Raw genomic sequence first — 17,246 nt, 5'->3', positions numbered from 1 at the left:
GTAAGATGTATGTGCTCTGCCAAGGTGTGTGGCACCTATTCTCCCTGTGTATTTAGGGGTTTGGAGAAGTTACAGATTGTCTGCCTTTCTTGTTACTTGCCCAAACTAAAAATATTTAACTACACCTTGAAGTTTGTCTTTTCAGGAGAAGCAACTTTTTCCATCTTGGGTTTGTTTCTTCCCATTTCAATTTATATCCATGCCATCATTATCTAAAGGAATTTTTTTTCAAAAAAAAAAAAAAAAAAAAAAAAGAAGCTTTTATCCACTGTGGATAGCGTAGTAAGGTTCTTCTTGGAAGGCGTTCAGAAGTCTGATCCTGCATGGTTGAAATCAATGAGCCCATTTTATGCAGGGACAGAAATGTTACTTGTAAGAGCTACCCAGTCACATAACTTAGTTGTTAAGTATCTTCTCTGATTCACCAGATTTTCTTTGATCTCAAGGCCTTTTTCTGAATATAAATCTTTTTTTCTCATGAGATTTTAATAACAGGATGGTGATATGTTTTTATATACAAGTACAATATTAGTACCTAATTGAATTTGTTTTTACAAAGAATGCTTCTGCTGCAAAGAAATAAATGTATGTACATACATATTTCCTACACAAAACATATATCTATGAAAATATATGCATTAAAGTAAGTCATTAGCGGCTTTAGACATTTTTCAATCTTATATTTGTGCTACTTTTTCATTCCCAAAATATATCTGCTCATTTCTTAGCCATTGTATTCTATTTCAGTTTTTATCAATCTTGAAGTCAGGGTGAAAACCTGTAAGTAGGCTTTGCATAACCTGTTCCCAAATTATGGAGAAATTGATACTTTCATCAGTGAAGAATTAATAACTTCTTTTTAATTTTGTCACATCAACAATGTATTGCATTAAAAATATGTACAGAATTTTAGAATATATTGTATACCAAAACTTATATGTCATAAATAGGGTTTACTCAGGATGTGTCCCCATGGGCTGCTGTGCTGTTGCGAAAGTTGTGTGTATTCAAGTTCTCAAAAAACACCCTGTTTACTTTGCTCTGTTGTTTTCTCAGACTCAGGTGGGGAGAAGCTAAAAAAGAAAGTTCAATATTGTTACTGTCCAGACATACTATTAAGAAAATAAACATATCACACAGAAATAAGACTAGATCTTACCTGCTGTGAGAAAGGTTTTTGGGGTATTCCTTTCAGACTTAGCTAGCTTATTTGTCACTGCACTTTAAGCCTTGAATCATGTGCAAGCAGGAAAGACTGAGAGGGAATGAGGTGAACACCTGCTGCTGCTCTCTTTTTGGCTTGTTAACTTGGCAGAAGTTCTAGATGGTTTCGAAAGCTCACTTTTCAATGAAATTTACAAATATAACCACAAAATAGATTACTCTGTCCCTCAAAGTGGATTTATAAATCTTTTCCCGAAAATACAAGTACAGAGATGCTGAACTACCTTTTACTCACATTGAGATTGTAGATAGGTAACAGCTTCCGTGAATATTTGACAAATCTGTTCTATGCTGCTGTCAGAAATGTAACTGCAAATCTCTTTGGCTGGCTGGCTGGCTTGTACTTGAAACTGGTTTTTGTAAGATCTGGATTTGAAAATCTCTCCTGCCAGACTTGTAGCTGTCAGATTCATTATCTTCAAAATTTCTCTTAACCTCTGATGGTGTTTTTCTTTCTGCAGAAACAGAAGGTGCATGCAGCACAGATGTCAGTCTTCTTCAAGGAGTAACCTCTTCAACCCCAAGTGATACCAGCTCCTGCTAGTACCATGGGGCCAGAGGGTGGTTTCTTAGGCAGTGGACAGATGCACATGATCCTGTGGGGAAGTTTGGCAGCCATGACAACACTCTTGTTCCTCACCTTCCTCATCTTCCTTTGCTCCAGCTGCAATGGGTAAGGCTCCAGGGCTTAATGGTTCTTGATTTACTTTGTACATAGCTTCATGTATAAATAGCAGGAAATACTGAGGACTTAGGTACAGAAATTAAAAAAAGGGTACAGTTTTCAGAGCAAACCTGAGTTTGAACAGTTCCATTAATTCTAAAGTTGAATTTTTTTTTTTATTTTGCTGTGAAGGAAGTACACCATTGTGCTTGTTCGGTGGTTTCCCCTAAACAAAAGCCTGGAGCACAGGTGGACACTGAGGGTTAGCAGATCACACCCCTAAGCTGAAACTGAGAACATTAGGTGGGCTGAGCAGGACAAAGAAAAGTGTAGGTAAAAAGGAAAGGGAAGTGTTTATGTACTTCAGCTTTGCTTTGGCCATTCCTGAAGTATAGAGAATTGATCCTGCCTTTCCAACAAAAATGAGTAAGGATCAAATAGTGATACTAATTAATGTCTTACACCTTATCCTTATTTTCTTCTCCTTGAGAGGATTCAATTTCACCGATACAGGCACTTCTACTGACTTTGTATATGCATGTTTCATGCTCCTTCATGACATGTAAGCTGAGCCCTGCTGACTGCACAGGGAAGGTGTCCATGGTGCCCTTCCACTGGCCAGACCAGTCAGACCCTTCACTGCGAGGAGTGGGACTGCTGTGGTCCATATTGCCATGTTTTGATAGCATAGCTGAATCAGCCAAGTATATGGGGGGAAAAAAAATCCAGTACAGCAGCAAAATCTTCAGTTTGGATGCATATGCCTATAAGGAGCATGTGCTTTCACCCCTTCAGCTTTGAGAGCACTGAGGAAACTGTGCAGCCATAAAATGCACTGTATTGGCACAAGATGTGTCTACAGCGGAAGGCCCTGGTTTTCAGCAGGATTTATCTAATGCCCACCATGCAAAAAGCAGTTGTGGGCAAAAACAGGCCCCAGAAGTTGGTTGAAACCCTAAAAAGCCTAAGTTGGACCTTGTCATTTCATGTGGTTCAGCAGAAACACTTTCATAAACTGTACGTTGACACTTCAGTATCTTCTTATTGTCACAGTTTCCTGTGATATCTGTATAAAAATTAGTAGAAATAGATATATTTTAAATGGATTTAAAAATAGAAAGACTTTTAAATATTCATTGGCCCACAAATACTGCATTTAGGTACTGTGTATCGTCTTTAAGGCCTTTTCCAACCCAAATGATTCTATAATTCTGTGTGGTTTTTTGTAACATACCAATCCTTGAAACATCTCTAGAAAGATGAGTCAAACCACTGAGTAGTCTTTGCAGTTACAGAAATACATTGCCTGAAACATTCTGGTGATGCTTTTTAATAAATTCATGTGTTGCTAGTTTGGATATAGTATCTTTTGTTTCAGGCCATTCTTTAGGGCAGGTTGTTCATGCATAAATGCAATTATGCAGAATTTCTTCCTGGCTTACTTTTCAAAAATGGATAAGGACATAGAAAACTGAATAATAATTGCTCTTTATAAAATACCAGAATCGGAAAAACTTCCAGAGAGAAAATTCAGCTTTTAACTTTCTCTGCTCTGCATTGGTGCAGGCTCACTTGCTGTTTTGTTATTTCCCAGTTAGGTAGAAGTTTAAGTGTGCTAATGTCTACAGTTCCCTGCAGACTTTACAAGACGTAAAAAATTCATATTGTCAATATTTTCTCACCTATTTACTTGACTTTTCATCTAGGGGAAGGACTAACATTATTTTAAGCTCATACTTTATTGCAGTATTCTGAATAAGAGCTGTATTTCCCACATGGTAAAAACTGGAAACGTGATCCATACTTAGACTCCTGTGAAGGACCCAGGGAAGAAGGATTCCTTTAAAAATGTAGGCCTCTGCTGCTATCACATTTGTAGGCCTTTTTGAACTGCTCATGCTTATTATCAATTTGACTAGCATTTTTAGTGGAAGTTGGCCTGGATTTTGTTGGCCTTTTCTAATTCCTCATGACACAGTTTAAGGGACTTCCCAAGTGGTCTGTCACCAGAATGTGTATCTGAGAATTTCAGATACGATTAAATTGAAGATAATAATATTTTTATCATCACAGAATGGCCTGGGTTGGCAGGGACTTTAAAGATCATCTAGTTCCCTGTCATGGGCAGGGACACCTTTCACTAGACCAAGTTGCTCAGAGCCCCATCCAGCCTGTCCTTGAACACTTCCAGGGATGGGGCAGCCACACGTAGTCGCTTCTCTGAGCAACTTGTTCCAGTGTCTCACCACCCTTACAGTAAAGAACTTCTTCCTAATACTTAATCTAAACCTACTCCCTTTCAGTTTGAAGCCATTCCCCCTTGTCCTATCTCTACATAATTATTTACATTATATTGTAATTATCATCAGTCAGTCCTCACTGTGATCTTACACTGAGTGAGAAGAAGGGTTGTGTGTGTTTGTTGTACCTCTTCAGTTATGTTTATCTCCATTCTGCCTCAATGGTGTCCTTACACAGAGGTCATACCAGTTCCTGTAATAAGTTTCAGTTATTCCATTTTCAATATTATTGTGAAACATAGTTCTGTTCCCTGCAGGAGTGTAAAGTCTGTTAATGATTGGCATTTGTATATTAGCATAATTTGTAGTAAAAATTCATGTGCCTTTTTCATTAAGGGAAAAGAAGGCCAAAAATCAGAATGGAGATCATGAAAATCTGATGAATGTGGTAAGTATTTATTTCTGGCAGCTTGTGTCTGTCTTGTGGTTGGTTTGTACCAAGCTCCTTGCAAAATACCACAAATTAGAAAACAGCTCAGGAATTACAAGGTGGTTGAGCATGGGAAACTTTAAAAGTTGCAGAACAGGAAGAGGAGGAAAACTTGTGTAGATCCTGATAATCTGCACTTTCTCAGTGCCCTTTCTGACACCACTGTTCTCCAGCTCTCCTGCCTGTCCTTCACTCCATTTGCAGCCCAAGGGCAGCGTACCCTTTGTCAGCTGCTGTCTTCTCACGGGTTAAAGCCATAGTAATGTCTGTTAGCATAAAGCTTGGAAAGGACATCACTCTGGACATCTTTGCATTCATCTTTTTTAACATCTGTAAACACAGGCACTTAAATCTTTGAATCTAGTTGGCATGGTTTGGCTCTCCTGCCAATAATACCTGCTAGTCAGAGCTCTGGAGATGAGAATGAAATTCCTTGCATGTTTATTCATTATTCTGATCCAGTGGTCACTGATTTGTGTTGCAGCCTTCCGACAAGGAGGTTTTCAGCCATTCCATCACAAGTTCAGCTACGGAGCCTCCCCCAAACAGCGAACAGAACGGAGCACTCAGCAATGGGGAGGGTGAGTAGTGGCAGCCCCTGCGGGTGGGATGAGCCAGCAGCACTGCCCCAGTGCTCACAGCTCCCACCTTAGCTGCACCTGGTGATCCCTCAGGTTTCAGGTTTCTAGCCATCAGCTTTCCCAGCACACAGGCAAGCCATTTGTCTGAATACTCTGTGCACCTCTGCAGGTCTGACACCAGATCACACAGAACGTACAACCAAGTTAAAAAATGCCATGAAGTCGTTTGCCTTGCTGGAAAGTCAATGAAGGTGATCACCTCATGGACATTCTGGTGGTTTAGGCTGCATCTCCACTTCCCTACTGGGCATGCTCTGGCACAGCCCTACTCCCCTGCTCCCAGTCCTCCATGCCAGCCAATACTAGGAGGTGCTGAGCTCTTCTCCTGGGCCACCAGGTCTGGGCCACCAAGCCATACCTGCAGATCAACCAGGCCATCAGGCAGAGAATGGGACATTCCCTAATCTTGGTAACCTATGGAACAGGGATAAAGCCAGAAGATGAAGTTGCACCTCAGAGCTTCAGAAGTGCTCCAGGAGGCTGTGGAAATATTTCAGGTCCTCCTTCAGGGATTGCAGCTTTGGATCACAGTCCTGTAGTGTGCTGTCACTTACATTTTTATATTTTAGAAAACAGGCAACGTAAATAGGCTTCCTTTTTTTTCCTTAGTCTTTGCTTTGCTGAACATTCAAAATGATTCACCCTGGAGTATCCCTGGAAAATATTTTACTCAGCTGAACCTAAAAATAAACTCATCCTCAGCTCAGAGCCACTGGGAGCCAACTGTTGTCTTCACACTAACACCAACACCAGGGGCTGCACTCCAACTTTCAGCTCTCTCTTTGTCTCCTGCACACAGAGGCTAAGCTATTCAGACTTCACTCCTTAGAGACAACTATCCAAAGTAATTTTTAAACTTTGTTTTTGCAGCTAATTGCTGCTGCCATCCGTTGGCTTGCTGTGTATGTAGGTGTGTGGTTCCCTGAGGGACTTGATGTGCAGAGCAAAGCCCTGCAGAATGGAAGTATTTCTCTCTGCCATGAGTCACCACATGTGCAGCTGTCAGAGCTGCTGCTAAAACGTGTGCTGTCAACCAGCAGACAGTTTTCAGACTGTCTGATATTATACTCAGCTGACACTCTGCATAACAGCCCTTCTGAATGACAGAAACCCCTGTGCTTTGATTTCTACTTATACTTTATGCACTTTTTGTTAATAGCTCTTTTTATTACTGTTTCTGCTAGCTTTTTGAGCAGAGGCAGGGCTATGGAACAGAACCATCAAATGCTGTGGTTTTTTCCCTTACCCAACCTGCCAGCATTGTCAACCTATGCCAACCCTTCAGCTTACTACCCATAACCACAGAAGCACAGAAACTTGAGCTCTCATTGCTTTTGATTATCCCTTGCAGGCTGAATGGGGTGTGTGCTCTCTGGGTTCTGTAAAAGTGCTCAGCACAGCACAGAAATCCCTAGAATGAAGGACCAGAAAGGGAAAACTCCCATCTCCCATTCAGACAGTGATTACCATCTTACACCTCCAGTTCTGGCCTGAATTATGCAGTCAGGGTATGGCTCCCTGCAGGTGCTGACTGCATCTGCATGCCCTGAACACAAGAGAAAGTAATGTCCATGGCAACCACCAAATCAAGGGCATTGATTGCTTTGGCAACACTTTTGTCACCATGTCAAACACACTGAAGGACACAGAAGAATGGGTTGTTTTTGTTGAGATAGTGCCATAGGAACTGTACTAAGAATAGTAAAGCTGTTCAGAAGTGATTTTTTTAAGAAATAGTGTGAGGTAAAGTTATGTACCATGCACTACATGAAACGTGCTTGTATATCCCCATGAATGCATGCAAATATCACACGTGTGGTGTAAGATGAGAAGCCCCATAGATTCAGTCCCTAATACTCTCTAGTGACAGTGACATGTGGCCTGCTTCTGGGACCTAAAACAACATGTTCTGCCTAACACTACCTTCTGAAGTCTAGTCTTCTCTCTTGTGCATATGGCCAGCTTGTTAGTAGGTTGTCAACCTACATTATGTGCTGTGAGACTAAGAGAAGTATGGCACAGCCTTTGGTGGGGAGCTTCTGGTGTAGCATGCAGGGAGGGCTGAGCAAAGTGCAGTTCCAACGAGAATTTGGCCAGCATGTTAAACAAGCTGAGGGATGGTAGGGAGGAAGTAGGAATGCTTTCCTTTGGATTCCAAAGAATGGGGAAATGCAAAGAGGAAAATATAACAAGGATTTTTTTATCTTGGTTTGAGGCCTCACACCTTTTTCCCATCTGAGACTACTGAGCACTCTGTAATCATTCAGTGAAACTGAGTACAAGGCAGCTGAATATGCATGCACAGTGAATGCTGTTGCCATATAATGTGATTTGGGGGTGTACAGATTATTTTAGATGTTGCGAGAAAGATATTTTAACAGTAGAGTGCAGAACTGTCTGTAACTGAAACCTTTTGATAAGCAAAAAGCATGCTGATCACTAAGCATTTCTAGGCATTAGTATCATTTATCCTTTCCAGCATGTCAAAAAAAACCAAAGTGATGTAGAGAGTACCAAATCACACCTTTTAGTTATGCATTTGTTTGTAATACTTCTCTGTAATTTTCTTTAGTTCTTTCTGAGGACAGTACAGCCGCCTGTATTCAGCCTTATGAAGAAGTACAGACATCTGACCTACTAGATCAACAAGATAGTCTTGGAAAGTCTATAAAATGTCACCAGAGCCGGGAACTACCCAGTATTCCTCCCAACAACCCCATGGAACCTATCATCTCATCTAGAAATGCAGAAAATGATCAAGGTCTTGGAATGGAAGGGCCTTATGAAGTCTTGAAAGACAGCTCCTCTCAGGAGAACATAGTTGAAGACTGCTTGTATGAAACTGTGAAGGAAATTAAAGATGTTGGAGCAGTAGTCAGCATGGAAGGGAACTCTAACAGCAAATCAAGGGCTTCATTGACAGTTTCTGAAGGTCAGAATCAGATTCCTGAGTGCAGAGTTGAGTCAGCAGAATATGCATCTGTTGACCGAAATAAGAAGAGTCGCCAAAGTGCAAATTCAGACAGTCCTCTCGACAATATACCAGATGTAGAGGATGAGCTTCCCCCTCCAGTACCCATGAAACTTCTTGATGAAAATGAGAATGTGCAAGAAAAAGAAGTGGAAGAAGTGACAGAAGGAGCAAGTAAACCAGAAAAGGTAAATACTGCAAGTATTTGTCCTCACCAAATAATGATAGCGAACATAGGGGTAGGAGAGGATTTTATTTTTCAGTTACAAAAAATAACAAGGAAAGAACCCCGCTCAAGATGAAGCAAGACTGTAAATGGAAATATGATATTGTACAGTGTAGTCTTTGTATTAGGGGCATATGCTCATTCTGTTGCAGCCCATATTTTTGATTGTTGCAGTTATGCTCTACCTAAGGCTTTTCCCAAATATTATCCAGGAATTGCATAGGAGGCCTCTGCTTCTTTGTTTGATGGTATTATACTTGTGGAAGCTATTACAAGGGGTGTCCAGTATCTCTGTCAGCATCTATTATTTCCTTCAGAAGCCCTCTCTTCTTTTTTTTCTAATGAAACTAACAAAAAGGACAGGGGGGCAGCCTTGGTGGATATCCTAACTTTAGATGTGCCTCCTTCATTGGGACACCTTGACTTAGCTGTGCAAGTGTTAGGCACCTGCTCGAAGTGACTCACCTTGTCTTTTGCTGTAGGAGAGAGGGATAGAGAGAGAGAGAGATCACAGCTGTACGCTTTTATATTTGTCAAATTCTGTGTGTCACATACAGACAGAGTAGGGAATTTCTAAGTGCTGGAATCAGAGCCAAAAGTTAAGTTTTCTCAGCAGCTTATGCTTCCTCCCTAGGAACGAGTTGTGGTGAATTCCTTGAAAAACAGAATTATGACATTTTCAACAGTTTGTTTTCCCATTTGTCTTTTTTATTGGAAGTCATTTTAAGGATCCTTTAAGATCATAGCAGAGACTTTTCATAAACTGTTGAGTTTGCATTTTCCAGAATGTTTACATATCTTTTTATTAATTGTGAGTCAAAGAACTGTAGGTTTAGCAGATTTTTGGTGTCCAAGTCATCAAATAATATTAGGTAGGTATTGATGAAAATTTTAAAAAAATTCTCAGGATGCAATGTGACTTTTTAATGTAAACATTTACCTGAAAAATCACTGCAGAGCTGAGGTATTGTTACTTGGTTTTGGTTGCTCTCTTATTTGAAGAATTTCAGTAATCCAGGAAGAAGGCAGAAGAATCTCCTATTAAATAAATAACTAACCATGTAACTTGTAAAGCACAGTAGAGTCCAAATGAATAAAATGAAGACCACTCACAATATAAAAATTGTTTAGCTGGACTCTTCAGTGCACATATTTACAAATAATGAGCTCGTTAAGTAAAAAATTAGGATGTGATTGTCAACAATAATCCAGCAACCCTCCCTCCTCCCACATTCAGGCCGTAAGTAATTTCTAGTTAAACTTTTAGATAAACAGCTTTGCATAACAGTGACATTTTTCCTACCAGGTGTGAAAAGCCTTGCAGACAGTAATTGTATTTCCCAGGCACCGATACAAAGGAAAAGCCTGTGCTGCTCTGTAGCTCCCCAGCACACCATGTATGCAGTGTCAGTAACTGCAAGGAGTGGGAATTGATTAAAATGGTTCAGGTTTTGAAGGATTAATCAGGAGATGACACATGCAGTCCCCTAAGTGCCAGAAAAAAGGTGTTTGTCTAATTAAAATTTATTCAGAGCTGAAGCCACCCCGAGTTAAATCTTCGGCAGCATCAGATCATTCCCGTGCTCGCTGACGGGTATATGCATTATGCATCGAGGCGTGCGCCTGTCCTGTCCTTGAGAGCTACAGCTGCAGCAGAGTTGGAGATGGTAATTGATGGAATATATAAATGTCATTATTGTTGGCATTGTGTGGGGAGGTGGTTGTGGGATTGTTTTTCTGTTGTGATGATGATAATTTTTCCCTTTATTTTGCTGCCTGAAGCAATGCAGAGCAATGCCTGGCTTTTTTAATGTGGCAACCAAAACCAAGGTGTTTATGGAAATGTATGTTTATATTGATAACTCTTTTAGTTAGACCCCATAGGTGTTTCTGGTTTTGCTTCCTCTCCTGTGAGTCTACTTAGCTGCTTTGTTTAGCATGACATCTGTATCCCAAACTCTTCAACCTTCTGCCCTGACCCTGATGAAGACAGAGGTTGTGTGTAAGTCGTGCAAGTCTCCTTCACTACAATGAGGGTACAAAGGAGGGACAGGCAGGGAGGCCACCTGTGTAACCAAGGCTTGTACCTGCCAACTGAAAGAATAGACTGTGTCTAAGCTGTTTCAGTCTCACCATCTAAAAGAGTGCAGCCAGTTCTTGAAACACAAAAATCTGGGAGAGAACTAGGTGGACCAAGCCAGAGACCATTCCCATATATAACAGCATGAAAAGGACAAGGCATCCTTTTAAGAGCAATAAATGGATGAAAATTTACATAAACTGGTTATTGGCTGTGACCCAGCCAAATCCTTGGAAGGACTTGGTGAAGAAAGACACCTTTAATAGCATGAGGCCTGTCTTGGGGTGACCTTATGATGTGTATCCCATCTTACAGGCCTCTATCCCCTGCAAAAATTTGAGCATAGTTCTTCTAATAATATTGGAAAAGCAGAATAGATTTTCTTTAGTTCCTTCTTTTACTTAAAAAGGAAGCATGGATCTCCTTTTTCACCCAGGTCTTTCCAGAGTGAGCACTGGTAGAAATGCTCTCTGTGTGTCCATCTGACAGCTGCCATCTGATTTCAGCCTTGCACAGCCTGAGGACAGGCAAAGTATCTCTTACAAATGCACCAGAGGAGAATGTTCTTCTTGTTCTGGTGCCCAAGTCAGGAGCAGCAGCTGAGCCAAAGAGCAAAAAATCAAGTGCTGTCGAGGAATGAAAGGAAAGTGGAAGGCAAATAAGGACACATGTTGTTTGTGTTGCTGCTGTTGAGATTTCAGCATAGTTTATAATGTTGCTAGGTACAAAATGTTTCAGAGCAAGTGGGATTTTTTTAAGTTTCCAATATAACAATATCTTCCAAAACTGATGTGTCACAAGCTTCACATTTAGAAGAAAGAATGCTATATCCAGGGGAACAGTACAGGATGGCAAACACTGTCGGGTATTTATCATACTTGAGTGGGAAACTGTAGAAGGGGTCCTGACACATGATGCTTGTAGACACACTCAATAACAGAAAAATCGCTGAAGAATTTTATGAGTACATGCTTGTCTTAATGTGTGAGGATGAAATTAGTAGCTTATTCATCAGCACAAAAAATAATGTTGCAGGTAGGAAAGACTAAAGTAAGTTGCTGTAGTGAAGCAGATCTAATACAAGGCCAAAATATATTTGAACTTTTCCTTGTTCTTTTTCTTTTTTTTAAGAGTAAACAAACCACAGGTTAAAGAGCACTGTTCTCCAGTCAGAAAGAAGCAAGGGAGTTAGTCTGTGTGAAGGAAGCTCTTCGGGAGCAGCAGGCAGAACTTCAGTGTGCTGTGGGCTGGGGTCTGTCAGAAGTGGCCAGGAACCTGAGGTTTGGTATTTACCAGAAGTAAAAACAACAAGAAAATGGAAGGAGGAAAGAATCTATCATAATGAGCCTCTGTCAAAAAAAAAAAACCAAACAGAAAACAAGTTCTGTGTGCCTGGAAGTGGTATTTTATTGACTGTGCTAAAAATAGGTGTAGTCTTTCCATGTTGGCTTGTACTGGAGGTGGTATGAAGTATTTTAGTTGGAGAAGTTGTGTGAAAGTCCAAAATATGGCCTTTTACAGTGCTGGAAGGCTCCCTCTGAATCACTGTGGAGCAGGAGTCCAGGAAAGCCTTCTTGCCCCAGAGAGGAGGCATCCCATGGCTGCTGTGTAGATGCAGGGTCTTTGTTGTTGTAAAGGTCTGAAGGCATTTTTCATAAGAGCAAAATGCTTTCCCCCCCGATGTTTCATGACCTGTTTTACACAGAACACTTTAGGTGCTTGAAATTAGACTTGATACCAAACCAAGCCCTCCATCCTTCAGTGTCTCTGCTGCATGACCTGGCTCCAGCTCAGGGTGGGCTGCAGCAGGTCTGAGTGGTTGTGAGGCCAGGCTTCTGAGCACCTCTGCACAGGGGCTGCATTCCAGGGGTACGGAGGACACAGAGCTCCTGGGCAGCACTTCCAGGATCTACAGAATGAAGGATAATAATCATCAGGAAGGTGTCAGCTGAGTGTTGTTCGTCATCTAAAAGTATATCTGAAAATCCTGTGAAAGGGCAACTGGTGTATCCCAACAGCTGAGTTCTAATTGTTCAGAAGCCTCTGCAGACGCTTCATAAGAAGTGTAAAGGTATGGATACACTGGTGCAGAGTTTGTTTTAACCATTATATTATTTTTACCCTTTCCAGGTCAGAACAAGAGCAGATACATTAAAAAGCTTTACTAACCTCAGGGCTGTTATCTCCAGAAAAGTACTCTGAATAGTGGGGATATTAGCTATGTATAATGGAACTTGAGAGCAAATGACCATAAAATATAATGTATTGATTGTAATCGGAGGGTTTTGTTACAGATTTCACACTGTTGACGGGTAATGAGCCTTTTCTTTCTTTCTTTTTCCTTCTTTACAGAGGCTTAGTTCAGTGTCTTACAAGTCTCGAGAGGAAGATCCATCTCTTACAGAAGATGAGGTAGGTTTCTTGCATGAAATTCAGTAACTAACTAGAGACCAGTTTTTAGGCAGAAATTAGCATCAGGTCTGCATGATTAAGCAGAATCTAATAAAGGTGAAACTTGTGTGAAGGGAAAATGAAAGCCCAAGATTCTCTGCACGGAGTTTCTACTGCCACATTCCTAAAATCAGAAGTACTCTAACATATGGCTGTATCAGGCCCATAGGTTAAAAATGGTGTCAGAAAATAATAGGAGGCCACTAGGAGGCCACAATTAGTTGATTGTTAGGGTAATTTCTTGATTTGGATGACAGGACCTTCGCAAGAAGAATAACGAGTTGCCTTTTGAAACATATGCTCCACCTTCCCCATGCAAAGTGTTTAGGGCTGTGGGAAGTAAACTGAAGCACAGTAAAAGCACTGGAATATAAACTGTTCTTTAAAATGTCTGTTGGTCAGATAAATGGAGGAGAGTTAAACAAAGAGAAAAGTTAAACATAAATAAGGCTGTTTGTGATCATCTCCAGTACACCCGTGCCATTTATAAATATGTTCTCTGGACCAAAAAGTAAACACAAACTTGGCAATGTGCTAAGTGAGCTAATGCCTTCTGTTGGGAGAGGCATTCCCAGACATTAATGAATAAACTGATCTTGAACTGGGTTAATGTAATCTAATACTGAGAAGAGTTGAAGTATAGATAAGCAGAAAAGCCATTTTTTGTTTCGTCAGCTGAAATCAGTAAAAAGTAAGAAGTATTGCCATTTCCAAGTTGATGTCCCTCTAAAACGAACAAATAAACAAAGACCAACCAGCCCCAAAAACCCCAACCCAAACAAAAAACAAACAAAAAAACCCCAAAAACCAACCAGCCAAATCCCTCCCCCCCAACACACACACACACAAAAAAGAAATCCCATAATTATCAGAAGTGTTCTGGTTCATCTGCATCAGTCTGCGTTGCCTAATGGTAATGGACATTTTCATGCCAATCCACTCTTTCAGTTGGATTGATACAAACCCAGAGTGGCCTTGCATGCTTGGGAAAGACTTTAAATGTAAGAGAAGAGCTTTGTTGCATTGTGATGTTGAGTACCAGAGAAGCAGTGCAGGGAATTTCAGCCATCCATCCAGTGTAAGGGCTACTATCCATTTGGCCTGGGAGAGGGAATCAAGACTGATAACTGTGCTTGGCACCAGCCCAGATAAGCCCTGAGCAGAAGGACACGTGTGGATGTGGGCTTCTCCTCACCTTTTCATGAAGGGCCACTTTCATGCACTTGTTGAAGTGTATCACCTCACCAGAGGGGATTTTCAGAGTTAGGAATGAAATGCTGGCTCCCTTTCTGGTGTTTACAGCTGAGAGGTTTCAGTCTCCAGGCTAAAGTTCAGATACTCAGTGCCTGAGAAGCAGCTCTTCTTGCCAACAGAGAAGACCTTGCATATCAGTATTGGCACTATTTGCTGTTACCTGGTGTAAGTAATTTATCTACAGATTTTTAATGTTGTCTTCACGTGTGTTGGTGCCTATTTAGTCCTGCCTATAAAGACAATCATTAACTATTCTTCTATTGCAGTGTCTCTAAAAGCAGGAAAGTAGCCACTACCATTAGAAATAGTAACAATAATAATTTTAAAAGCCCTAAGGATCAGACAGCATCCTTCTCCTGCATTACAGCAGTTCAGCCTGATCCTCCCTTTGATGCCTCTCCCCCTCCTGAGTCCAAACTGACTCCAGGACCATAGCAAAACTTACAAGAGCTCCTGCTCACAAAGCCATTCCCTTTCACCCAGGTCAAATTTTCTCGTCACAGATTTATATTCAAGAAGTTTTACATTTATAAACTTACTTTATAAAACATTCTTTTTTTGAAAGAAGATCGATTTATAAATGCATGCCAGAAAAGGAAGGATTTGTAAGAAATAATTTTTATATTTTTTCAAGGAAAAAACCATACCGTTTTAGAAAGGATATGTTTTTATCAGAAGATCCTGTCTTTTCTTAAGTAACCAACATCCTTGTAGTACAAGACTGGTGCACAAGTTTTATGCCATGCTTGGATACTCAGCTGGTATCTCCTTTTCCTAGATCTCAGCCATGTACTCGTCGGTGAGTAAGCCGGGACAAGCCATCAAGGCACTGGATTCTCCTTATACCTGTATTCAAGAAATTGCATCTCAGAGGTCCCCGTCTATTTGCAGTGGCCTCTATGCAAGTGTGAAGGACTTTGAAAACACCCTAAATTCTACCACTGTGCCTCAGTCAGCGGACAGACCAAACGGGGAGCTGGAGCCAGACTATGAAGCTATCCAGTCAGTGAGCCAAGAGGAAGACAGGACCTTGTCCGTGCCTAACACAAACCACACTGCTCTTTCAGGAGAGAATGACTATGAGAGCATAGGGGACTTGCAGCACCACAGGGAATTCACCAGACTTTAACTACTCCGGCAGCAGATTTCCCCACTGTTACTTTCAAAGGACAAGTGAGATGTGGAAGAGGGAAGTGCTTTTCCTTTGGAGGAACAAAGCTACATTTAGAACACAAGTTGTGAAGAAGCAATGTACATTTCAGCCAGGGTGTGATACCTGCTGGCTTTTTTGCGTGGTGGATCAACGCTCATGGGAAAGGGTACGTCAGGTCAGAAAGATGACCAGGACAACATAAAGGTTTCTTTATTATTATTAGCTCCAAGGCAAACGTAATTCGGGAAGGAGTGCCACGCTTGTCGTTCTGATAGGATTATGTACCAAAAAGACTGCCTTCACACAAAACTAGCTTCTCATTTTAAGAGATTATTTTATGTAATTTTTTTCAAAGTGTTTTTCAAGCATAATTTTTCATTCAAGTTTTGGCATCCGCAATGTTGAGCAAACCACAGATAATTGTACCTCAACTCAGACTTTGCAGGGCTGGGGAAGATGCACTCACTTCTGTGTCTTTTGGGGAGCTCTGTCCACATTCACTGCAACTGAAGTGCAAACAACAGTAGTTCACAAGGGACCGACTCCAAATGTACTTGAATTCATTCTGCTGGCTTTTTCTTTTTTCTTTTCTTTTTTTTAATGTCAAGGGCTGTAGAATGTGACTTGCAGTATTTGAGATGTGTACTGGTATTTGTAGGGGTTTTGTTTGATTATTTGTGAAATATCCCTTTAAAATGGCAACGGTCACCCTTAGCGTTCTTGCACTGTTTCCCTCAAATGGACATAAACACCTACACATACACACCCCAGACCACTGTCATGTTGAAAACAGTTGTGCAAATGAATGCATTGGCATAATGTGTAGTCTAACCTTAGTAGTGTGGAGTAATTTTTTTGCAGAATTTTGCCCTTTTTAAAGACTTAAATATTTTAGTATGTTTGTCTAGTTTCCTGTATAGGAAAAAATAGGTACTGTGTTGAGTGGATAGTATTTTTATTTTTTACAACATATTTTTCATCTTTGAAGTTTTTGTAGATTAACTTACTGGGGTTTGTAACAGGAGGAATCCCATTCTTTATTTGGCCCTTATTTGGTTTCTTTTTAATTTTTTTTTCCTATTTCAAAAGTAGATAAATGAAAATTGCTTTGGGGTTGTTCTGTTGGCTTTTTCTGTCTCCTTGAGCAGGGATATGGAACATGCCTTGCTGTTTTTAAGCTAAAATTGTGGAGTCTATGTAAAAGAATACTGCCAAAGGGCAAAAAAGAGGAAAAAGAGATAGTGGGATTTAGTCAGTCATAGCCACTGGTCCTCCTTGTTCTTCTGCTAAAAGGAGCAGGAGGGCAACCAAGACCTTCTTGGGCCTCTGACAAGCAGTTTGAAAGCCACTGGCTTTTCAAAAATGCTGAGTTATTCTGTTAGTGTGAAAAACAAAGTACAGTGCTTGGATGAAATAAGCAGGTACTAGATTGGTACATTTTTTCTTCAAGAATAGTACAATAAATAGTACAATGGTACAAGAATAGTCCAACAGTAGAGAACCAGCATTGTGTGACATGCATGTGCACATATCCCCATGTATATAAGCATACCCTTGTAATTTGGACACAAGTACAAGTTATAGTCCAAGCTTGGCAACATTCACATATGTAATACCTGGCATGTGCTTGAAGAGCAGTTTATTTTTAATTCAGAATAAGCAGTCATAAACTGAGGTTGGCTTATTCTGTAGTAAACAAAACAGGTTTACTTTCAGCTCAGTTGGTGCTGGGTTTTGATATACCAGGTTGAGCCCTTCTTGGATCCTTGGTCAGGGCTCAACATGACTTGGTACTATAAGGAGCAAACACAGGTCTGGTTACACACACTTATTAGAAATTGCTTCATAACTG

General features: G+C 40.6%; 1 protein-coding gene across 1 annotated transcript; it reads left to right on the top strand.

Moving 5' to 3' along the window:
• Positions 1-1,772: 1,772 nt before the first annotated feature.
• Positions 1,773-15,370, top strand: PAG1 (phosphoprotein membrane anchor with glycosphingolipid microdomains 1; the record flags this gene model as incomplete). The annotated part of the gene is made up of 6 exons (XM_082294997.1): positions 1,773-1,897; positions 4,525-4,576; positions 5,103-5,199; positions 7,832-8,418; positions 12,889-12,948; positions 15,020-15,370. The coding sequence occupies 6 exons, from the start codon at positions 1,773-1,775 to the stop codon at positions 15,368-15,370; spliced, it is 1,272 nt and encodes a 423-aa protein (XP_082151123.1).
• Positions 15,371-17,246: the final 1,876 nt, after the last annotated feature.

Source organism: Coloeus monedula (genome assembly GCF_965178545.1).
Source record: "Coloeus monedula genome assembly, chromosome: 1".
In the NCBI taxonomy this organism is placed as follows: domain Eukaryota; kingdom Metazoa; phylum Chordata; class Aves; order Passeriformes; family Corvidae; genus Coloeus; species Coloeus monedula.
Note: the sequence above shows the minus strand (reverse complement) of the source record. Positions and strands in the feature narration are given on the sequence as shown.